Below are 25,574 nucleotides of genomic sequence, written 5' to 3' on the forward strand. Positions count from 1 at the left end.
CTGCTCTATATGCAGAAGTCTTACCACATTCATGCTTTTTTGATGCCAGTGAAATCCCACATATAGTACTGTGGCAGAATAAAAGCCCAGAGGAAAAAGAAAGCACTCTCTTTGCTGTGCCAGAACAGCAAGGCTGGCCTAGGAATTGGCAGCAGCAGAGAAAGGCCTGTGCAGTCTCCAAATTGTACCCTAGAAGTGCAGGACCAGGTGCTTTGTTCCATTCCATGCAGCCTGAGGCAACACAGAGAGGGACAAATCCGGGTAAAGATGCCAGGATGTGAATTGCTAACATGGAGGGGAGATGGGAGACACACAGAAAACTGATGTCAGCAGTTTCATCCCAAACACAAGCTTCCATCCTTGCATGGGTAATTCATCAGGAATGAACCGGTCACAACTGATGAGAGAGAACCCCATGTGAATCTTACACTGCGATGCTCCTGCCTAAACAAGAGCCTGGTTACCTCCAAGCCCTGCAGAGGACTTGCTGGTAGACCTGGCAAAGCTATGGTCCACTGAGAGAGGCAGCAGGAGGGACCTGTCTTAAAAACATCAGGACAAACCCTAGCACCCGCTGATCTTGCTGTGAACTGACACCAAGAACAAGAATGCTTCCATGGAGCTGGTGCCTGTGATCTCTAGGAGAGGGGGAAGTCCCTAAGGAGCCAATTTACAAGGGAGCACTGAGGCACTGAAAGTGCCACCACCTCACCTGCTTGCACTGGGGCACCACAAGTTACAGGGAGCTGCAGGGCACCTGCTCCTGCTGTCTCAGTCACACACTCCAGACGGGAATGGAAGAAAAGTTGATACCTAGTCCTAAGAGAGAGAGGGATTCATGAGGTTGGTACACAGCCCATCTACCTTTGTTTGCCAGGACCACTCCTGTTTCTCTGTTTCATCTGTCAAAAGCAGATTTCCCGAATTTACGCCTCTTGTTGGAATAGAAGGAAGATCAAGAGTTAAAGACTGATTCCTAAACAACAGCAGATAAGGGGGAATCTTCATGGAATTTCAAGACCAAAACATAAAAGTGAACACTCCTTGCTCTGGGTGGAACCATATCTTTTCACAAGTTGCCCTGAAAACAAAGACCAAATGTACTTTTCCTGGAATGATCAAGAACCTACAGCATCTTTAAATTAAAGATTTCTTTGATTTCTCAGTGGTAATTATGTAGAAAAGACCAAGCTTCTATACTGAGATAATCCTGAGCATAAAAGATAATCATTCCATATAGTCAATACCAGTTATTTATTACAGTAGTTGCTCTGGAGATGAAGACCCCTCCACCCCAAGGATCAAGTCCAGGTGGGGCTCTAGCAATGCATGGGATACAAGAAGGCTCCACAGAGGATTCAATTTTAAACAAGGATCCCCAGGGCATAAAACCTTGGCATAGCAAACTCCTACCCCGTACATATTTTGAGCTTACCTCTAAAAATGCACACACAAATAAAAGCAAAGCAGAATATCAGAGATTTTAGACTCTCTCCAGCATGCAGTGAAGGCCTCTAGGTGCTGGAAGCAGTAATGAGAAGAAGCAGGGCTGCTGCAGGATTGTGCACATGCTCACAGCGCTTTGGAACCTGCAGCCTGATAAGGAAAACCCAAAATGATTTTGTGACGAGGGTAATTCCACTGAGTTTAACTGAAACAGCATAAGAAAACCTGAGAGGAAGAGCAGCTCTGACTGATTAAATAGAGCTCTAAGTACCAGATCAACAGCATAAATACCCACCAGCTCATCACAACTGAGGGAAGATGCTGTTTGCTAACCTATTTGGAGAAATCACATTTGTATACAGAATAGCCCCTTGCCTCTTCATATACATGTTTGATTTTTCAGATAGTATCCTGTGTGTCTGCTTTGAATTTTTTCCCCATTCACAAAGTGTTTGAGTCAGTTCAGAGTGTAATGAGAATTTGAGATCACAAGATTAATATAATTATGACATTCCCATCCTCAAAAACATGGTCAAAGAGTAGAAACTGGGCCTTTTAAGAGTGTAGATGTTAATAGTGGCAAAAGTTCCCTCATGATGAAAAAGAGCAGTTTAAAGCATTGACTTAATTACTCTTAATAACCATGCTTGCTACTGTTTCAGTAATTCTCACAGTCTTTTCACAGGGGGGAACTCATGGACAGCCAAAATGAGCTGCTCAGAAGTGGGGCTCCCCCAGACATGTATTGACACAGGCATGTCATCAGGATTGAGGAACAGGCTCCTTCTGCCTCTGGTCACAGCTGCACACACAGATTGCACTCCTCAGGTCTGCCATCCAACACCAGGCGTGTGGGCACACCTGGGATGGCTCACTGCCACCCAAGCAGGGCTGAAAGGAAAGTCCTTGTGGAAAAGAAGACATGACAAAGATGGACTGGCTAACTAACAAATATAGAAAGAGTTTCCATGAATGAGGCATTTTCCTGTTTAATTATATGTGCCTTTCATCTTGCACAGTGTACGTGGTTTGGTAAGGTTGTGCTTTTTGGAGTTTTTGCCTAAGCTCTTCTTTTCAAAACAAAGGCTTTCTGCTTTTCTTTTGCAAATAAAGGGGTACCATTAGTTCAGTGCTATTGGAGAGCAAACAAACAACATGCAGCAGCAATGCAGGAGGAAGATGGGGAAGAAAAATATTTCTTAAAAGCAAAAAAATTGTTTGGAGGGGACACTTTCTGAACAGGGAAGTAGTAGCTTCAAAGCAAATTCTGAAATGTTTTGTGAGGACAATCTTCTGTGAAAAAAAATAAACTGACTACCCATTTTTTTAGGAAGAAACAGACAGCAAAACTGCATTCATATATGAATAACACTTACATACTCCCACAGTAACAAATATGACTGAAGCTGCCAATTAAAAAGAAAAATCAGGAAATTCTAGAATTAAAGTCCATGTGGACAGTCTGTGTGGACAAACATGATGAGACAGCCTTTTAAGCACTAAACAATTGGCACACAGGATCATCCTTACACAGTGCAATGGATGGATGATTCTCACTCACTCAAAACCGATTCTGAGTTTTGTTTTCTCCTTAGCAAGTGATCCCATCCCCCATTTCTCACTTACTGCCCAAGTCCTGCTCTGAAAACTCAGGTGCCTGTGTTTGCTATGGGCTCTTCCACATTGCTCATCACTGCAGCCTTGACTTTTTCAAGCCCTGTCAGAACATTTATGTTTACAATAGCATTATGAGGGGAGGGCCGACTCAGCTCCATTTTAGACACAAGAGAAATCCATGCCAAAACCTAACTGCTAAGTTTATGTGCCCATCTGAGGATGCCTGGCTTTTGGGGGTAAACAGCATCAGGCTGTCATACCTTTCAAAGCATAGAGGTCAGCATCTGGATGGTTTTAACCATCAGATTGACCTGTCAGATTCAGCTGCCTTCCCTAAAACAGCTTGCTCATTAACTGCCTACAGCAGAATTCTTCTCATATAGTTTGTCTTTGCTATTGTTTTGATGTGCAGTTCCAGAGGGGATGGAGAAGACAGGCATGTCTCGGGCTGAGATAGCAGGTACTCTGTGAATGCCATCAGCAGATTGGCTTTGCCTGGATGTTTTTCCCTTTAACATAGTAAAAGCCAGGCAAGGTGAAGCCAATCCCTGCTGATTTATCCAGTGCATCCTGCAGGAAGGGGCTATCAACTTCTGCCCCAGCACTCCACAGCCTTACATTTCCATTCTGGAAGCTCTCTCTGGCACTTCTCTTACATTAGGTAGGTTGTGGAACTATGGAGTTAATTCTGAAAACACCTGAAAGTCCTGTAAGTACCTTGAGGTACATGCCCACTCTTAGTGTAATTCTGCACATGAATCTCTCCCCAGGCATTATCCTACTGATGTCCTGAAGGCATCATTATATTCCTGAAACCAAAGCAGCTGCATGTGGGAGGAAAATACAGACAAAGTTCATCAGAACTCTGTATGTCCATAAAAGGTAAATAACTGCAGGAGTAAATCACTGCAAGATAAGTCCTTAATTATTTAGGACTAAACAGCAGTAGCAGCATTACAGATACATTACAGATACAAAGCAATATTTTGTTAACCTGGGAACACTTACATGGTAAGATATGATTCTGCACAAGAAGAGGAGGTAAAACGTAGATTGTGATGCTCAGAAACATTTTCAAACTAACAGGAAATAACATTACAAAGCATGAACAAACATCAATCCAAATAAAAAAAATGTAATTATTTTTAACTTACTAGTAAGTATTGGCTACTTCAGATATCTCAGAGATGCTTCAACTAATTTCTATTTGCATCTACATTTCCTTATTTTTTTTACTTTTCCTGTTGTACTGTTTGAAAACTTCACTAAGCACAGGAAGAACTGACTAAAAAGCAGCAGTGAGAAGATGTCACTAAGTGGTGACACAAGAAAAGTACTCTGAAATCCACAAGTCAAACTAACTGAGAAAAAAAAAGAGCTAAGGCAGAATTCTTCAATTCCTTTATTGCATAATTTGCCTCCCATAGTATTTTAAACCTTCTTGGGAAGGAGAAAAGATCAAGGGGTTTTGCTTGTTTTTTTGTTTTGTTTTGTTTTGGTTTTTTTTTGTTGTTTTCTTTTAATTAAAAGAAGTCTTATTTAAGTAGGAAAATAATATACATACATTAACAAAAAAGGGAATTGGTGTTGCATTTATGAAATTGTGCACCAGATTCTCAGCTGGTGCAAAACAGAAGTACTCTCCTTACTTAGAGGTTGTAATTCCAATCTCCATCAGCTGAGGATGTGATCTAAAGAGCTTTCCTCTTACAAAAATATATTCAGACTCACCTCAATGTAGACACTAAGTGTACCAGATTGAAACTGTCTTGAAGTCTCATATTTCAAAACAGTTTTCAACCTCTTCTTTCTATATTTTATCAGATATCCTCTTTCCTTGTCAGAAATAGCAGAAGATGTAAACATTGACAAAGTCATAGAATCATCTGGGTTGGAAAAGATCTTCACTACAGCTGCTGGATCTGCTCCACCTTCCAGGCCTACATACAGACTTTGATGTGTACTTTATGAAAGCACAGAATGCTTGTTTAGCACACTGATATCAAACTGTTTAAAGTCCCTTGGGGACATCTACCCATCTTCTCCATGATCCAGGTGTGCATAAGCCAGCCCAACGTGCTTACATGGCAGGGACAGACACCTTAACTTCCATGCCCGTGGTCAGAGTGGCATTTCACCTTTGTGCAGGGGGATACCAGGTTTTAGGGTAATAATGCAGACTTTAACTCTTCACCTATGAATGCTAAGAATTCTAAGAACTGCCTTAGAGAGTATTGTGAGAGCACTTGTCTGTTCCTGCTGGCCCTGTGCTGAAACCTGCTGTATCTGAGTGCTTAGAGGGGTGACGCTTTCTCCACTGAAAACAAAGCCTAAAGTTACAAACTCAGCAGAGTTGAGCATGGCTAAGTCAGGGAAGGAGCTCTAGGGAAACTCGTGCCAAGCTGCTTAGGTGCCTTCTGAAAATCACACACTTTTACATTTCATCCTCACACAAAAGACAGAACCATCAGAACACACTTATTCTTCCCACAGGAAGAACAATCTCTGTCAATGGCAGTATCTAGGTAACAAAATCTATATTCATATTGTGAAGTCTTCAGCTGCAATGTTTGTGTTTGGTAATATGGGATATGCTTTTGTCACAACTCCCTTTTTGTTTTAATTGTGAACATTTGCATTGTGTTCTGTTTTCTTTTTAAATTTCCAGTTGAAACTACAGTTATTGTCAGATGTGTGAAAATGTCACAGTTCCACAGACATTTTCCTTACTGACATTTTCCCTACAAATCAAATCCAGCTCCAGCAATTCTCTCACAGCCTAGTCCCGACTCTTGTACTCCCCTGGAAGTTGAAAGCTTTCTGTCAGCATTTTCCATCAATACAGCATCCTGCATGCTCCCAAATCTACTTGAAGAAGCTTACTAGCTTACCCTTTCCTACTCATGGAAATGCCAAAAGCAACTCTGTATCCTAAGACCAACTCAATGCTCCTAAAACAGAAACACCTACTGAAGTGAGGCTGACTCTAGAGAAGAATACATATAAAGAGTCAGGAAACTCGTGCAGGATTTCTGCCTGCAGTTGTACTTCCACCACTGTATTTCAGTAGTCACACACTTGCTAACACCTCAAAGAAGTTTATCTGTAATGCTGCCACTTGCAACCAGTCCAATTATCTCTGCTAATTCAACAGTTGAACACACAGCCTCTTATAAATGGCCCAAACACACAAGCTGAACATTCATGAGATACAAACGCAGAAAGGGAAGATCTTACTCAGGAGTCCTGCACAGATGAGTGAATGGGCAGAATGCAGCCCCCTGGTGCAGGGACAGGGACTAAAACCACAGCTGGGGCTCCCACACGACCACCAGCACGCAGCTATGAGACAGGCACTTCTGAACAACTTCTCAAGGAACTGTATCATGTAGACTTGGTACAGACATGATCCTATGACTTAACAAGGAAAGAGAAACCCAGTCTCTCTTGACCAACTTCAGCTCTAAAGGTGATTGCCGTGGCTGCCATGAGCTAGGACTTTACAGCAAGATCTAACTGAATCAAAAATGCAATTTAGAGGGCTTTGAAAGATGAACAAGTTTGAACTCAACCAGCATATGGCATTTATTAGATGAAGAAATGGGTATGAACTGCAAAGCTGACTTCCAAGAGCCCACAGTTATTCTTTGTGATCTCTGGAATTTCACAGCCACTTTGGGGCCCAGAATGTCAAAACAATCTGCCAGCGAAGCCGGGATACACCCAAGGAGACACTGAGAGGGAAATGCGATAGCATCAGCAGAGGAGCTCAGTTACACAAAAGGAGAGGTGTGGCTGAACCACAACTTTTCTGATTCACATCAAGGCTTTCCCAAAGTTGAGAGCTGCACTCTCTAAAGAGGACGGTACAGACCCAGAGCTACACTTTATTTTCACTACCTGCTGCACTGGGACTGTAGTGATAAAGGAAGGAAGAGGTGTGAGGAGAAGCCAAGGTGGGCTCACCAGAGTGTGTCCTGAGGTGTCCTGTGAGGGCGTCCCTCCGCCGGCAGGCGTAGCTACAGAAGGGACATTTGAACGGTTTCTCCCCAGAGTGCAACTTGATGTGCCTCAGCAGGTTCCCCTTCTGGGTAAAAGAAGCTCCACATTGGTTACAGTGGAAGGGGCGTTCACCTGGAAGGGAAGGGGAAGGGAGAGAGCTGTCAACACACATCGGAGGATGCACAGAGGCCACTTTCCCACTCTGTACCAGTGCCATTGCACATGGGTACAGTCCCCACCACCACCATCACACGGCACTTCTAAAGTCAGAGGCCGTTTCTTTTGCACAATGGGCAAAGCCTCCAATAGTGATTTGAGGCTCTTTCCTTGAGGTGAGAAATGCTTCCTGGTTTTCTTGAAAGTTCTTCACCTCAGAGCTTCTATTCTTCATAAAAGATGAGCTCTGCTGAAAATTTAGATCCATAGCTGTGGTTTTGCAGTATTTACTTCTATGGTTTTGCACTTATTTTTAATATAGGTCCAATCCATATAAGTATTCAGAACTCATCATAACAACTGGACCTTAGCAAAGGTGTTCTTTGGTTCAAACCAAACCTTTCGCTTGCGTTATACTTTAACTGACAGTCCTTTTTAAAGGCTGTTTTGCATTGCTAGAGTGACATGGAGGGCATGGATGCGAGTGAGGATCAAGGTTGCAAGCTCTGGGCAGTACTGAAAGTGGAGAAAAATCTTATACCATTCAACTGTAAAGCAAGCAAATTTGCATTCTACATAAAACAAATTAAAAAGACTGATTTTATGAAAAACTAACAGAAACCCTAGACCTTACCCTATGACTTCATCCAGTGTGTTCACACACACTCTCACACACATCCAGAACTTATTTTAATGTTAAGCCTTCATATTTGCCTTAGACAGTAGGGATTGGGTCCATTAAAAAAACCCACCTTTTTAAAAAAAAAAAATATTTCGAGGAAAACCCCTGATGAACTCACACAGGCCTTCTGGAACATTATCAAAACCATACTCTATATCAACATTTGTTGAGGACAGTCAGAGTGTTCCAGCAGCCTTGCACAGGCAGTCAGCTCTAAGCACCTGCTTATGTCCTGCTGAGCAGATCAATTGAACACAAACACATACTTGTGCTAGTCACTTATCCAAGTGCCTTACTGCAGCTGGATTTTAGATCACAGAATTCCAGAACAGTTTGGGTTGGAAGGGATGTTAAAGCCCATCCAGCTCCACCCCCTGATATAGCCAGGAACACCTTCTACTATCCTAGATTGCACTAAATCCCATCCAACCTGACTTTGAATACTTTCAGGGATGGGACAGCCACAGCTTCTCTGGGCAACCTGTGCCAGGGTCTCTCTGCCTTCATAGGGAAGAATTTCTTCCATATATACCTGATTTTAAAACCCTCTTTCAAATTAAAGCATTACCCAATGTCTACACTAAGCACGGCCGCAGCTCAACAAGGTCTTGATCATCAGATTTCAGATGTAAGCAACCTCATCCACATTTTTCAGTGTATCACCTATTACAGAATCTTGGCCAAATCCTGCTGGGACCTTCTGAGTTTGAATTTAGTAGCCTGAAGCACAGACCTTGTGAAAAACAAACACATTTTGTGATCTCTCACATCTCTTCAAAGCCTTTTACAATTGCTTTAAAACAATTACTCCCTTGCTGGACAAAATGAATGCTACCTTTGTATCAAAGTAGTTCATGTGTCTGTCTAGGGTGAAGTCTAAAACACATCTGGAGATTCGAATGGAAGGAGAGGGAGGGAGAGAGCTCTTATAGATTTCCACAAGCAATTCTTGTGTTAGTGGTTCAAATCACTGCCAGGACTACGATGGTTCCAGGAGGGCAGCACAAGGTGTGCCACGTATATGCCATACTCTGCAACTTTATTTCACACGTGGGAGATGGAAATCACATCTGAGGCCGCCACAGAGGTACTCAAGGAGATACTAAGGTTCCTACAGTCTCACTGAGAACATTATGGAGTAATAATAATAAAAAAATCACAGCATAAAGCTCTTCTTCCAATACACTGAACACGAGCTCATTAGAATTGATAAAGAGTTTGTGGTTTCCCTTTCAAACTCCCACACTATACTTAAATGATCTGATTAGCCATTATCTTCTTTTCTATAATTTCGAAATGTCTATAACAGAGATCTGTAAAGAGTCTGCAGTAGAAAAATACATGGGTTGTTTTTTGGTTTTTTTTTTCTGTTTTGCTTTCGCTGTCTGAGAAAACAGGCAAAACCCTTTTCTTTGACACATTTCTGAGTATTCTGGAATGATAGCTTCAGTTTCAGGATGACAACATGAAAGAAGGTTGCACGTTTCTTACCAAGTCTAAAGTCTTTCCTTTTACTCCTGCTGTATTTAAAATTATGCAGTTACTGCATTTTACCCAGCACATCACCCACTTATCTCTGACATTTTGGAGGCCACATATGAGCAGGTATTACTCCTCCAAAAACTGTCTGTTCTAGAGATGCTGAAAGCTTTCAGTCAGGAATTCAAATAGCCACTGCACCACAGTTTGATGGCAAAGACGACATGAAAACACTCACCACAAAATCACCCGTAGTCTGCTCCTCTCTTGCAGCAGACAGATCCGCTCCAATAGCACACTTTACCTTAAATAACCTTTGGATCTATTTAAAGGCAGCCTGAATTCATTTCTCCTACTGGCTTCATTCTGGGTAAATAGCTGCTTTGATGTGTTTGTTACACTTTTGTCCAATCACTCGATTCCAGCTCCTTGTTTAAGCCGCAGGCTTGAGGGATGCAATTTTGGTCACACCTTCGTGCTATTGATTAGCAGCTTTTACATTTAGCACAGCTAATCTGAGAGGCCATTATCCAATAGAAGGGTGCAAAGAGAAGTAAGGACTGCATAGCAAGAAGATTCTTTTGGTTTTCCAAGAACTGTGCTGTCTGATGCCCACCCCAGATACTAGCAAACAAGCCTTTTTTATCACTGCGATGCCTTAAAAAGACTGTGTTCCAATTACTTCTCCTGCTGCCTTTTCCTGGTAGTTTTGTGAGCTGTTCTCCAGAATTATTACTTCCCAGTAACAACATAACAACCTTGACATCCTTATTCACCCCCCTCACTTTTCTGCGAAAACTCGGAGGTTTCATCCATAAGCTGAAATCAATCATACTTCAAACTAAACATCCACTCACAAAAAGTCTTTAAACACAGCTTTTCTCTACATGATGGTCCCTGACTGTGCTTAAAGTGTTTTTGGGGGGTGATGGCAACACAGACATAACCAGAACTATGGACCTATTAAAGGTAGCACACACAACTCCAAGACAGTAATGACAATTTTAAGCACTGTGCACTTCCTCATCACTTACAGCTAAGTATTTCCTGCTTGACTCTGTGTACTTACACTGATTTAATAAAAAAAGAACTCTGCTGAAAGGTGATTTTGCACAAGCAAGCTTTGTGCTTTTCAGCACTGGAAACTATGCGACTGCAACGTAAATACAAAAAACTTTTCGTCTGCTTTAAGTGTTAAACCTCTTCTCTATTATTGAGCTAAACCAGTGTAGAAATGCCTCCAACTCAGTGACTTTCAGAGAGGCAAGAGGGGGAGGGAGAGCCAACCAAACAAAAAAGATGTTTCTTTTCAACTCCAGATTTAGAGTCTAAAGCCAGACAAAACCAGGAATGTCTAAAAACCCTTGCTCTCCAGCAGAGGGAATTTAATTACCTAAGTTACTTCAGGAATGGACAAAGCAAGATAAGCCAGAGCTGCCAAGTATTATCTTTCCTAAAGGCTTTGTAAGAAGGGCTTGTGCTAGGGAAGAATTAAATAAATAAATAAATAAATCATCCATAGAGTTTTATCATTGTATAGTTAAATAAAATATTAATTAAAAGGTATTATTTCAATATTTACCTTGAAATTACAGTAAAATACTGCTGAAACCTCACAGTTCGCTGTTTAACATGCATCCATTACTGCTGTGCCTCCTCCAGGAAAACTAATAATGAATCAAAAGCAATGAAATATTACTGCTCTTGAGTTACAAGTATCTGAAGTGCACAGGTTAACCTGCTCTCGTGTAAACAAATCCTGGGACAAATGGTGAAGTGGCCCCCTGAAGACAGGACAAACTAGACATGGGCCTTTCTTTCACAGCACCTTTCAGACATGACAGCTGGATGGAGACTTTCCTGCACGAGCTACGAGTGCTGGCAGGCTGATACAACCTGAAACCAGGCAAATGAACCGATGAACTTCCTACTAATACATTTCACAGATGTCAAATGTTGTTTCAAAAAGCAAACCAGCTCCTTCTTCTGCTTAATTGGAAGCTTCCCTGCACAACAGCACTCTTTTCCCGCCTTGGCACGGAAGTGCTGTGCAGAAGTTTCAGTATGAGTTAACCTTCTTTGAATCTCAAACCAGTGTAAAACACTGATCTTTTCGCTGTAAAGCTGGGATATTTTCTGTATTAAAACAGAAATTTGTCTGAGGATGTGGAGCCCACAGACCTGGCAGCCAGGGAGATTTCCATTTTCCTAGCCCTGGCTGGTAGCAGTTGTCTTTTTGAAATCAAACGGGGAGTGACTCACAAATTAAGGCACTGGTTCTCAATAACACAGGGCATTCCTAGAGCAGCAGTCCTGCTACATAAAAACTAGGTCCACAGGGGCTTCAACATCTTCTCTGGTTAAATGTATATCTGGGAACTCAACCTTTTTTGTGTGGCAGATACTTTTGATATGCAAAGTACGGCTTAAGTACTTCTCAAACGGGATTTTTCCTTTCTAGCCTCTTAATACAAAATTACTGTGCCCATGCTGCCATCAGAAAGTATTTGCTCTTACTAACAATACCGATTTTCACCCTTCCACAATAGGCTTTTTGTTAATATTCACTTTGTTAAAATGAAACATTTCTCCCAATGCATCAGATGCTGCAAATGCTGTGATTCTGCTCTGTCCCAGAACACAAGGGAATTATCAGCAGTGCTCCCAACACAGCGACAGCAGTCAGCTTCAACCTGCATTTACCTAAGTGAGACACAAAGCAGCAGACTTTGCTCCTTTTCTCTGTTATTCCAGGGACCATAATTACCTCCTTACTGTTCTATCTGATTCATTCAACGGCCTGCACATCACATGAAATCAGTGATTTTAGTAGGGTTTGTTTTTGGTTTTTTTTTTTGGAAAAAACCTGCTTCCCGATAGGGCAGTTTATTATAAAACAGTAGTGACAAATCTCTTGTGAAAAATTCCTGGGAAATCCTGGGTGATTTCTAATTGTCCTCTGCACAAATTTATGACTGCATCCTTAAGACAGAAAAATCTTGTAATTGAACTTGGCAAAACTATCAGAAGATTTTGGTTATTGAGAACTGTAAGTAAAACACATCCTTATACCCAGAGCAATTTCAAAATTTCAGCTTCTCTTTCTTATGCTTAAGTAGGAAAAGAGATGACTTTTCAGAAAGTTACACTTCAGAACCTAGGTAGAAAACTGGTCTTTGAGAAATTCAGCCCTACATTTTTTGATTCAGTGCCAAATCTATTAACATTGCTAGGGACAGGAAGGCTGCAGTAGGTTACAAATTAGAAATGAAACAAAACAAAAAAAAAAAACAACCTTTCTGCCAGCAAAATGAGAGAGGCAGTCCAGTGGAGTTGATCAAAATGTGTTTATATGACCATTTGTTTAAATTTGCTTCTGGTTAGCTGCTTAGGCATACATGCCTAAGCCTATGGAACAACACAACTGGGTTTTTCCTCATTTATTACTTCTGTCCTAGAAACTTGAACTCTGCATGGGAAAAAAAAGTTAAATTGCATTCAGAGTTCCAGGGTTCATAAGTTCAGTTGTAACACTAAGGGTGCTAAAGCAGAGGCTGAACATCCCCTCATGGGCACACAACACATTTCACTGACTTACGGTATCAAACTGCTTGTGGAGCCCAAGCAAAGATCTGAGACTGTCCTGTAGTTAACACCCCAAAAAAAGCCTAAAAGCAACATACCAGCAGCCCAAGGTAAGAGTGGGGCAAGGCTGATCCCCACTGCCTCTGCCCAGGCTGTGCTTTGCCATGTGCTGCTGCTGCTCCCACACAGAAAAAGCATTTAACCTCTGTGCTTCATAAAACAATGAGGATGAGAAGCTGTAGAAGCCCAGTCTCCAGAGGCATTCAAGGCCAGGCTGCATGGGGCTTAGAGCAACCTGGACTTGTGTAAGGTGTCCCTGCCCATGGCAGAGGGTGGAATGGGATGAACTTTAAGGTCCCTTCCCACCCAAACCATTCCATGATTCTGTGATACCAGCCTTCCCTTAGAAATAAAAAACATTTAAAAATCTAGATGTGAACTAGACAAGGGACTGGATGTTACAGCAGAGGAAAAAAAAATTTAAAAAGGGTCACAACTGACAGCAAAAGGGAGAACAACATGTGGGCCTTGCAGAGCACAGAAGTATCAGGACAGCTGTAGCAGAATATGGTTCCTCCTTTACCAGAAACCAGGAGCAAGGAAATTTTAATTCAGGCCCACAGCAGAAAACAAAGAGGTGAGAAATCACTGAGATTCCTTCTCATGATCATAGAAAACCTGGATTATTTGCTTCTTCTCCTTGCCCCTCTTCCCTCTCCATCCCTAAGAATAAATCTCAGTATCCAATGGCAATATTCTATGACCAAGCCATCGCCTGCAGTAACAAAAAACTGACAGAGATCCTGCAACTTGAGGAATAGGCTGTGGAGCATGAAATTTGGACCAAAAGAACACAGTATGGGAAAAGAGAGAAATGAATCCATCTTATGCTATTTTTCTGACACAAGGATGTGGCACATGAGGGAGAGGGTTAACCTGCTCACTAATGCAGAGATTGCATCACTCTTAATTCCCATACCAAGCATTTAATTTATTTTCTGTCAGCAATTGCAAATAAATAGAAAGGCCTTCTCCTGGTGCCCAGGCAGAGTACAAAACCACTTCACCTCAATTGTCAGTTTTTCAGAGAAATGCTGTGTTTGGCACAATCAGCAGTGCCATGGGCCCCGTGATGGAGGGGCTGCAGACCAGAGCATCACTTGGAGCACCATCTGAGGGATGAATGGACAATCCCCAGCTTGATCTATCACAGGAAGGGGTGACTGCACACCAGGATCAGAGATGGGACACTGAGCTCACCTACTCTGGCCTCATCCATGATACAGATTATTTTCCCCATCCCTGTATCTGTCTGACTGAACTACCATAATCTGGCACGGAAGACAACTGCTCTTCAGGAACAAAGGAATAATGCTGGAGAAATGCCCCTCTCTGTGCATAGCACAGCCAGAGCCCACAGCACAGCTTCTTGCCAAGACTCAATCCCCAGTGCAAGGAAAGCTGCACTCATCCCAGCACACACACACAAATTACAGCTTCTGCTATGGACCACAGCATTTTGGGTGATTTACATAAAATGCTGACAGGTTTTCGGGGAAGGGAAAAGCACTTCAGTTTTTGCCAATGTAAACAACTGGCCAGATCTGGTTGTGTGCAGCTAAAGAGGAGAATAAAGCAGGATTCAGCTCCCAAAACATACTTAAATTGGTTTTGAGAGGTAGGGATGTACATGCCGGTTGGATTAGCTGATAAAGAATGTCATCTGTTTCCACTCACTAGGGACAACCTCCCTTCTCTCCACCATTCTCCCTCGGGCTGCAAAACCAGACTACCCACAGGTCAGGGCTCATTCCAGAGCTGGGGCCAGCCCATCACGCCCCGCTGCTGAGGAAGTGGCAATATATTTTAAAATACTGTGCTTTACAAGATAGATACCAGCAGTATGTTAAAAATATGCCTCAAAATCCAGGATGTGGAAATCCAAGCAAACTTCTCCTTCTGTTGTGGACAGCAAAGTAGCAGCATGTATTAAAAAACAAACAAACAAAGTGGAGGGGAAAAAAATCCTCTGTAAAATTTGCCAACTGGTTTACCGAGAACAGAGCACCGAGTTGTGCATTAAGAAAAATGCCATTTCTATATGCTTGAAATCATCTGTATAGAACAGCACATCCCAGCTCCTCTGCTCTGATGGGAAAAGAGTCAGAGCTCTCTGAGGAACCAGCAGTAGCCCGAAGGAAAAAGCTACCAGTTATGCAATTGCTGCCCATGCACCCGCAGACGGCCTTCTTGCCCGCACGCAGAGGAGATTTTGTTTCTTTCACTTTGAATTTACACATCTTTCTTTTAACATGAAAAAGGCAGCTTGCCTGCATTTAAAAGATGCACCAGCTATTTAGTATCTCAGAAATGCAGGCCGTTTAATTAAGTACCTAAATCTAAATTTAGCACAGCTAGCTTAGCTGCTCGAGTTCAAATACATGGACTCCGATGCACCTACAATACATATGCTCAGATACATGCAAGCACCAGCGAAAACTTTTTGGGAGGTTGAAAACTGGAGACTCAGTCTGGTACATGTTTGTTTCTCTTCCCATCTTCTAGTAACAGCACGTCAAATTGTTAATCAAGGTTTTGATTCTCCAGCTAATGCTTTTCCCCTCTCATAATTCCTGTCTAAAATCATGAGTGCATCATAAATGATACTGCCATGCTTTGCATTACACACTTAGGTCAAGTTTTTATCAATACAACTCATATACAGGAGATTAACTATGTAATATATATTTATTATTTCTCTGTACAGAAATTCTATTGATTTCTTGCCCATCAAGAGCACACTACTGGACTACAAACTACCAGGTTTACAAAGGGATTACACAGTCTCTCTTAACTCTGCTCTAAAACTCCACCTTTCTTTTTATATTTTCACAGATCTCAGCCAGTGTGAGTCTCTCATCCCATTAAATAACAGCAAAGATAAAAAGCAAACTATCCAAAAAGTTCAAACAACAAACACCTGCTGAGGCTCCACCACAAAAACCTGTGCTTAACCGTAATAAGATTTAAGTGTGTATCCGAAGTTAAGCATATCTTGAAGCCCTTCAGGTGACTTACATGTGCTTAAATCTCATAAAAGTTAAGCACAAGCTTAAGTGCTTTTTTGAATCAAAGGTAGACTGCTGCAAGACCAGAGAGCATCATCTTCTGGCACCACCTGTACTTCTGTAGGAGGTGACTATTGCTCCCACCTGAGGAGTGGGCAGCACAGAGGAGCGAGTACCAGCTTCCTGGGCACACTGTTTTACCACATTAGCCACAGGTCCCCTGAAATACCCCAGTTTAAGCCCAGGGCCTCATTTTTCAAACCACAAAGACCCGCCCAATCAGCATATTGCAGAAGTTCCCTTTGCCTCTTAAGATCTCAAACCTACAAGCTTGTTGTTTGGGACTCTAAATGGTAATAAAAATACAAGTGCTGGGAGAGACCAAGCACTGGAAGTTTCCTCCAGAATGGTATTGAGATGGTGTGAGGGAGCCAGGAGAGGGGTTCAGCTGAGGTCCCCCTGAGGGAGCTGTCACACAGTGAGCAGCAAGCCCACCCTGGCATCAGGATCACTGGGTAATGAGTGTCCCCTCCAGGGTTTGCTCATCCCAGGCCCAGCCACTTCCAAAAGAAGTGAGAGATCCCCAGGAAGCTGCTGGTCTTGTCCACCTGTGAGCACCTCCAATGGAAGAACATCTAACACTCCTCTTAAAAGCTCAAAAGCTTTGCACTGCACACGCACAAACAACACGACCCACCCGACACCGTGCCAGAGAATGACTCCCACCATCTTGCTCCAGTCAAGAACAGTAAGAAAAGCAATTTCCAGACTTTTGCACTGTTTTTAAGAATGGAAGGCTGGAAATCAAAGTAAAGGAAGCACCATGCTTGCCAGCAAGAGAGCAGCACCAGAGTGTGGAAAACAGGAAGAAAAACAAAACCAATGAAGCCCATTTCCCCCCTCCCCAGCCTCCTGCTACCCCAAGAATGAAAAGGGAAGAGATAAGAGTTGTCAGGTAACATCAACATCGCCACAGATTTTCTTTCAGCTGCTTACCAGTGTGGCTCCTTTTATGTACCATTAGCACATTGGGCCCAATGCAAACCATGCCACAGACGTCACATTTCAGTTTACCATTCGGAAGCCGGATTCCTCCCTCGCTTGATAGCTCCTGCATCTTTCTGTTATCCACCATCTCGTTACTCCCAATGAAGGGATCTTCCAGGCTGCTTCCTCCATCATGAGCTCTGATAATATCTTCATGAATCAGGGGCTTCCTGTCAAATTCCTCATCACTTTGCATTTCTAGCTTTACTGAATTTGCTGAAATTAAGAAAAAAAAAAAAGTTTAACCCATGTATTTTCCACATTCCCAACTACTAATACCATGATAAACTTTTTATCGTTATCAATATTAAATCACAGCCTTGAAGATCAAACCATCATGAGTCTCATTTAAGCCTTTCATTTTTTTTTTTTTGTTTTTTTTTTTCAATTCCTAATTTCTATCCCTATTTTAAATCTTAAGAACTCTGGTACAGTGTGACCCAGACACCTGCCAAAAGTTGCAGAGATGCAGCAGGATTAAGAACCAACCTCCTGCTTCTCAACTTGAACCACGAGAATTGCCTTCTTCTCAAAGAGCCAAAGCTACAGGAGCAAAGGCCAAAGCCAGAGCTGCTCCTTCCAGGCCTCTCCTGCCCAGTGCCTGAGAGGCAAGGTTCCCAAAGGCACAGCACAAGGAAACAAAGCAGGACTGCTCCAAATGCAAAGATCTAGTGAAACCAGGCTTGTGGGCTGTGCCAGTAATCTTCCAATCACCCTGCCTGCACAGACAGGTTCCCTGATGGAGGGGAGTCTCAGGATGAGCTTCCAGTGCTTTTTTGCTCCCACCTTCTGATTCATGTCAATGGGACACTGCCAAGGCAAACAGGGCTGCAGCAAAGTCTACATTGCTGGATTATTTATATTTGCAAGAGAAATACGTGCAGTTGAAGAACTTTCACATCTGCCTGGTGAGACTGGCAGGCTCACTACTGATTTCTGAGATCCTCAGGTGACAGGATAAACCTCCTCTAACCACTGAGAGCTTGTGGGATCAGTAAGTATTTAAAGGAAACAAATGTACTGGTTTTCACAAAGGGGTGTCAGTGCAGGGGTGTTTTAATCATCAAATGCCCTCAATTTAACGCCTCAAGAGTTGGTCAAACCTGCGGAAGGGCCTGTCCCAGAGTCAGAGCCTCCATCCACAGTGTCAGCCAGAAGGCAAGCCCACGTGTCTGCTTCCCTAAGCCTTGATCCTGCTGAGGGGTTTAACAAGGAGGTGATTCAGCCTTCATATCTAAGCAGTCTTTGACCTCTGTATTAAGGCCATTGGCACGAGTGCCGTGACTGCAGCGGACCTGGAGCACAAATCAGCGCCCTGGGCCTGGCCCAGCATCACCAAACTCTGGCCACATGTACTCCTTGGCAACTGCCCAGGGGTCCCCATACATGAACCCAATGACAGAATTTTAAGTAAACACTCTGAGGAATCACAGTTTCAAACAGCTGGCCTGGAAATGTCAGAAGAAAAAACTCTACTATTTAGAGTTCCTACTTCATCTTCCCTTCTTCCCCTTCCCAGAAAACACAGGGCTCAGAGACTGATGTTGACACTGCAATTCTAAATCACTGCTTTACTACCAAGGAAAGCATAATGAACAGAGTAAAGGAACCAGAGACCAAGCAATGGTAAGATGTTTCTTTTTAATCATAAAACTGTTGAAACATCTTCCACCACTTATCAAGGCACTAATGGGAGCTAAGAAATGACAAAAAAGTAGTATTATGGCAAGGCCCATCCAGAGCAAGGACATTGCTGCATCAGATCACAGCAGACCAGTATCAGCACAAGCACTGCCATCTAAATGGTCTGTAACTACAAAACATTTGAGTGCATCACTTACAGAAGGGAATTAATGTCTTTGCTGCCACAGAGATGCATTTATTGTTCTTAAAAGAGTAAAAAATAGCCCAAACTGAGAGGTCATCTCGGATGTGGCCCCAGGCAGTGCACTGGGGTAGAAACAGGTCAAGAGGAGGCAGTTTGCATGGGGCAGCAGGAGGGGACTGGCCCCACCAGGGCAGCAAGAGAAGCCATGGGAAACCATACTGTCCTGGTGCCAAGCCCAAGTGGCACAGCCAACAGCATTCTGACCGGGAGAATCTACCCTTGTGGAGGGGCTGAGCAGAAAGGAGGAAGAGCAGAGCTCTAGCAGCTCCATGGGCTGTCAGGGAGAGAGCTGAGGTCCCAGACCCACCTCCCCATGGAAAACACACACTGGTGATTTATGGACAGCCCACTTTCAGAGCAAAGGAATGGCAGTTCCCTCTAATAATAGCAGCCTTTCGGGGCATTCAGCAAGTCTAAGAATGAAGCCCAAAGAAACGGTTCGCTGGCTTTAGGAGCAGGATTTAATACACTCGGCCACACAAGTAGCTACAGCAGAGCCAGAAATAGTGCCCTGGGCTCCTCATCTAAAATCCCAGGTTGCTGCCACGAGCCTGCATGCTGTCCTGGCACAGTACTGCACAAAATATCCAAAAGCCACATCCTAACTGTGCATGTACTCACAAGAGAAAGTCTCAGATCAAACGTGTCTTCTTACCTATATAAAATTTCATCTGTTTCTCTGATTTGGATTAATAAACACGAGTGCAATTAGTGCTGATCATCACATTCACAGCTGTGGAGCTGTGCCTGCTCAGCAGACATGAGAACAAGGCTGGGAGAGCTTACAAATGGGAAGACCACTTACTTTTTCTTCCTTCCCCTAGCACTTCTTTCTGCTGAATGATGCTTTCACGTAACAGGATAAGCAGCACAACCAAGCGGTGCGAGCCGTTTGCTGGAGCGCAGCCTCCCCATGCACACCGAGCTCACAGAGCCCAAGGAATTCAAGCTACATCCTTCAAAACATCCCAGCTATTCCATGAGCTGTGCAGGCTGTTTGCTCTTCCTGCTTCCCTCACCTTCATGCACACAGAGCACTGGCACTGCCATTTCAGAAACCCTCTGGTAGCTGCTGGAAGGTTTCCTCCAGCTGGGACCAGGTCTCCAAGGAGGGGAGCAGGGATCTCCTTGGCTCATTGCAAAGGTTTTGCTAATCAGGTCACCTCTTCTGCCTTACATCACTCGTGTGTATATATTAGGCTGTGTGGCAGCTTGCAAACAAACAGGCACTTAAATTGCATATAGTTTGTGTTCTCTGTTCTCAGCCAGCCTCGGAAGCTGCAATCATTTAGTAGTGCCACTGCCTTTGTTTTCACCTACAGCACTGAGGGAGCACAATGAACTCTGCTGCAAAGGGAAAAAAAAAATGTTCAAGGGATGTTGATTGCTATCCTGCATCATACACAAGACCCCACATCAAATATGTTCCCTTGCATTTTTTGTTCACATGCATGATAATGACAGCAAAAGAGATAGCAGGGATAAAACTAAGCCAGCTCACTGCAAAAGCATGAACTTGAAGCCAAACCATTTCCCTCCAGCTAATATATGCTCCTTCTACTTCTTCCAGTCCGGCAAAACACCTTGTGGGGAAAAACATATGACAAGCACCACATATGACTTCTGCCTAGGAATACAAAGCTAATGGCATATATTTGCCAGTCCACACATTTAATTTGCTTTCTTTTTCATTTTTATTTACTTTTTTGGGTTGGTTGGGGGCTTTTTTTTTCCCTTTTTGTTCAGCACATAAATCAGCTGATACCGAATCACACTTTATGCTGAGTGGCCAAATTGAATACAATTATTGCTAATGTCTCATAAGTGCCAATTAAACTCCAATTCCCTGTTAAACAGTTTCCTGGGAAATTTTCAGTATAAAAATATTTCCTTCACCCACAAATTATTGTGGCTACAAACCAGAAGTTGGAAGGTTCACCTAAAAAAACATTCCTGGTATTTCATCCTCTGTCATGGAATGTTTTTCCCTCAAAAGTGAAATGGGGGGAAAAAAACCCTTCTGTCTTTCTGAGAGATTTGATCCTCAGGTGGAGCTTAAATTAAAGCACTGGACATCTTAAGCAAGCAACAAGAGCACAGTTCCCACTAAGAAACAAAATTCCTCCTATCCAACACACCAGGGAGAAGGCAGCAGGACTGTACACCCTCCTCCACTGTCTGCTGTCCTAGGTCAATGCTTATTTTATCTGTGGCCTTGGGAAAGCCAGGCTGGCCACTGCCACTGAGGGTTTGTGGTCTCCAGTTGGAGGTTGGCCTTTCCTGGCAGCAGCCATGCACCACCAGCCCCTTCCTGCTGCACCCAGAGCAGCAGCAAGTCAAGCCAGACCTCTCAAGGCCTCCCACACCTCTTCCCCCATCACCCTTTCTCTCACCAGCAGAAAACAAAGATTTGGCCCAGCCTCAGATATTCATCCTTGAGGAGGCAAAATTCAAATCTGCCACCCCCGAGGAGCCTTGGATGGCTCCGTGGGCGAAGGACATTCACAGACACAATGTGTTCCCTAATCAAAGTGGCCAGAGAGTGGGTGCCAGGTGGGGCACCAGCAATCCCAGGGTCTGCTTCAGGTTCCCTGTCCAGAACACAACAAAAAACAGCATTCAAAGTCCAGATGATGCATCTGTCTTTACACCCAGATGCAAAGAAATTATGAAATCATTACTTTCCTCTGGAAAACAAGGCTGAGCCTTACCTACAGCAGCACAATGACAGGCAGCTACAGTACAGCCTTGTGCGTATCATCCTGTCAGTGGCCAGTGACACTGTCTATTTTAAGCATGCACTTCTCCTAGGCAGTGGATTAATGACATTGCTAATTGGCAGCTACAGACAAATAGAAAATGACCCAGTTTCTAACAGGTTTTGAACCCAATTCTTACACATCACAAGGCATGGAGTTGGTGTGTCCCTATACTATTAAATTCCCTGTTTCTACACTATCAAAAGCACTCAGCAAGGGTAAGTGTAATACAATTAATTTTAAGAACCAGCATGGCAAACTGATGAGTGTTTTGTAAGATGAAAATTAAAGGATGAGGGGGGAGAACCCTTCTATCTTGATGGATTTTGAAAGTTCAAGGCAGGGAACACCAGAAGTTGGAAACAATGATCCCTGGCTCTTGTTCAATCTAAGAGCACTCTGGTAGTAAAAAGGGTCCTTAAAGAAGGTGTTTACATCACTCCAGAAGTGTAGTGAGATTTTAATGCATGTTCAAACACACTTTCCTCCTGAAATAGTACAAAATAGTCTTGGGTGAAAAAAAAACTTAATCTTTGAGTTTCTTGTTGCTGATAGAATTCGGCCATAGTTAATGACTCTTTTCAAGTTCATTTCAGTTTAATTGTGAGCTATTAAATGTGTAAACAAGGGAGCACCAGCAAGTCTCCCCTTTTTAAAAAGGCACACACACAAGTGGTGAGAATGCCAGCCAAGCAGCGGCAGAACAGAGCACAGAATTGGCTCTGTTGTCACCTCATAGCCACAGAGTACTTAGCTAACAGGTTGACATTAAAAAACAAATAGCTTTAGCAAATACTATTTAGTTCCTGAGAAACAAGCAGGTCCCCCCTTCTCCTGAGGAACAGGTATCACTCCAAAGCTGTGAGGCTGAACAAGCATAGTGCGATCTGCTCAAGGCACCAGCAGCACATCTGCTGCTCAGGAGAAAGGAAGACATCTCTTCAATGGCACCTGTGCTGTCCTTCCAACACTGAAATGGAAGATGTTTCAGTCAAGAGTTAGAAAGATGTATTTCAAGGGAGCCAGTTTTGCTTTCACAGTAGATTGAAGCTTTCTGGAGGCTTAGAGAGAAGTAAAGCTGACTCTGGATGGAACAAATGAGGGTGAATGTCACCTGCAAAACAGGGAAATTACCTAACTCTTTTCTTGACTCAAGTACCAAAATGCAAGATCACAGACGTTCCCAATGCTGGATGTCAAATTTCTTTATTGAAAGCTCTAAAGACTTTAGCTTTTGGCCACTGAACCAGGGCAATGGTAGATGGTGATACCATCTTGTCATGAGTTCTGTTCAGGTTCTGCAGGGTTATGTTCATTCACAACAGTTCAATCAAACCAAACAGTTCACAACTAATAAAAAAGAGAAAGAAATGTTTTAGAAACTTTGTGCTGAGTCCTTTTCTGCATGCCACAAACGGGATTCTTCAAGCCCACAAGGAGGTGCTTAATGCGCCAGAAATTCAGTGAGAACTGATCGGCTTATTTAGGGATCCTTAGAAATTTTTAGTTTTCACATTGAAGAATCTCAGTTTAAGCCTGCTACCTCTGAAGTCAATTTAAACTCTCACTAAATGCAACAGAAGACTTATTTCATATCTTCTGGAGGTGGTATGTGCAGTAAGTGTAGACTAACAGGTCTGTTACACCCAAGTTTAGTTTAAATTAGGATGCTGTTGCATAGCTAAGCCAAGCTTCAGTCAGGTTTTAGCTGACACAAACTGTGGTTGCCATCCTCCCTCAATCCCCACCCCTTCCATCTTTTACATTGGCACCAATGATCATGGAACTGGGTGCTACACCAAGCTGGTTGAAAACCAGTGTTCCTGAGGAAAATCAACCCTTTTCAGCTGGATCAGGCTCCTGACCAGGCACACTGTGCCATCACAACAACCAGCTTTGGCTCACGTGGAGCAGCACCCCTGATGTCACCACACACTTTCAGCAGCAATGGTTCTAAATCACCAGGTGGCTTCTCCCAACGCAGCTCTCCAGGGCCAGACACAAGGAATGAAGACTACAGTACTAAAATGCATGAAATAACTTTTAAGCTCAAATGGCCATACAAGCTTATGTAAATATGAAGCTGAAAAGACCACAGTTAAAGTTGGAAGGGCTCTGATTTAAGCAAACAGCATCCCAGCAAGAGCAGCATTAAGGGCTGAGATCTTTTTTTTATCACAGGGCCCAGTTTTGATGGTTTCAGTGACACACATGCCAGAAATGTTTCGAGCCAGCAATCCTTCCAGTCTCCCACAAGGCCACATTCAGTGAGATTCTTGGTGAAGTCCAAAGGCTGGGACATTGAGTAAGGAGTTCCCTGGTGTAAGTAAGCATGGCAGTACCTAGCCCAGAATCTGCCCCAGGTGCCCGGCCTTCAGGCATGACTGTTTGCTCACCACAAGTCACCCATGCTGCATACCTCCATCTGGCAAGAGTATGAAATCCTAATTGAATATATATGATTGCTCAGTGTCGCAAGATTCCTCTCCAGAAAGGCCTCAGGCCAAATTTCACCCACAAATGCATCTACGCAAGCGGCACTTACACAAGCCAGAGTCATGTATTCATATCCCAGGGTAGGAAAAGTACTCCTGATGACCCAGCCTCCCCCTCCCTTTGTGCCTGTACTTACAAAGCAATATAGTGCAACAAATGTTGTGCTTAACATAACACAAGGTTTCTGCCAATTCCCCATAGGTGCAAGGGAGAGTTTGCCTTTCCCATTCCCCCATCCCTTTTGCAGGGCCAGAACCTGATCCCTATGCAAGATGAGTGAATACAGCAGGACTGCTCCTAGCTGCTGCCCCCTCTACAGATGCTTATGCTAACTCAGATGATAGTCTTGGACTCAGATTTTTCCCTAAGGTCAAACTAAGAGCAATTGCTGGATATATCTTTATATCCAACATATTGTTCTTTTTTTTTTTTTTTTTTCTGTTTTGATGGGGAGAGAGGCAGAAGGATGTTTCTTTTTCCTGTCCTTTTGCTGTTGTACAAGACATGGTTTTTTGGAGAAATGTCATCTGGCAAACTCTGTCTTTACACAAGACCTGCCAAGCCCTTGTGCTCCCCTGCTCTCTCCTCCTGCATGCTGCAGCCATTGGGACTTGTGCCTTCATGTGAATGATTTCCCACTTGTTTCCAAGGGGCAGGTGATGCTGGGGGCGGTGGTGCCCAGGAGGTGCTTTTCTCCAGGGTCCCCTCCATTGTGCAGTTCCATGTCCCAGTGGCTGTGCAGTGCAGGAGGCAGGTTTGGTGCTGTGGGTGGTCTCCCACAGCCTTTCCCTCGCCGACCGAAAGCAAGTCTCTTACTGCCTGCACCATGTACGTTAAATACTGCCAGTCTCCTCTCCTACCACAGCTCTTCTTTACTTCAGTAGAGCTATTTCTGATGCACACAGAAAAGCAGAGAGGGGAGGAAAAATAAAGGCTCAGTCCTGTAATGAACCACGCTGTCTCTCAAAACATAAAACCATGAATACTTTTTTAAGACCAATTCAGATTCTGATGAGGGAGCAGAAGAAACACTCGCTGAGGAGTGACACAACACTCACCCCTAAAGGCTGATGAGACCTCTATATGGTACAAAAACAAGAAGTTTGTAATGGAAAATGCTGACAAACTACAGCTATATATGGATCATCCCTTATAAACAAAAATAAAGTGATTGATAACATCCATTTGAAGAGACTAAAACCTTATTGGCTCACTCATTGTTGTCTCTGCTTCTTAAAAAGTGCAGGACTTCCTAAAATGCTTTCCAGCATACACAAAGGATCTTAATTATAACAGTAATGATTATTTCATTTATAAGGAACTTTCCATCAGGAATCTACACTGTACTT

General features: G+C 43.2%; 1 protein-coding gene across 5 annotated transcripts in view; it reads right to left on the reverse strand.

Annotated features, from left to right (window-relative positions):
* Window positions 1-25,574, reverse strand: part of IKZF2 (IKAROS family zinc finger 2) — a 109,265-nt gene that overhangs the window by 30,131 nt on the left and 53,560 nt on the right. For 3 of the 5 annotated variants that reach the window (XM_021537213.3, XM_077785192.1, XM_077785191.1), the window contains 2 exons: window positions 17,032-17,298; window positions 7,030-7,197 (listed from right to left, as the gene is read on the reverse strand). In XM_021537213.3, the coding sequence (XP_021392888.1) occupies window positions 7,030-7,197; window positions 17,032-17,298 (435 nt within the window). The remainder of the gene's footprint in view (window positions 1-7,029; window positions 7,198-17,031; window positions 17,299-25,574) is intronic. The other 2 variants (XM_077785193.1, XM_021537215.3) reach the window with 2 other exon arrangements.

The sequence above is a fragment of the Lonchura striata genome, chromosome 8 (assembly GCF_046129695.1).
Source record: "Lonchura striata isolate bLonStr1 chromosome 8, bLonStr1.mat, whole genome shotgun sequence".
NCBI lineage: Eukaryota > Metazoa > Chordata > Aves > Passeriformes > Estrildidae > Lonchura > Lonchura striata.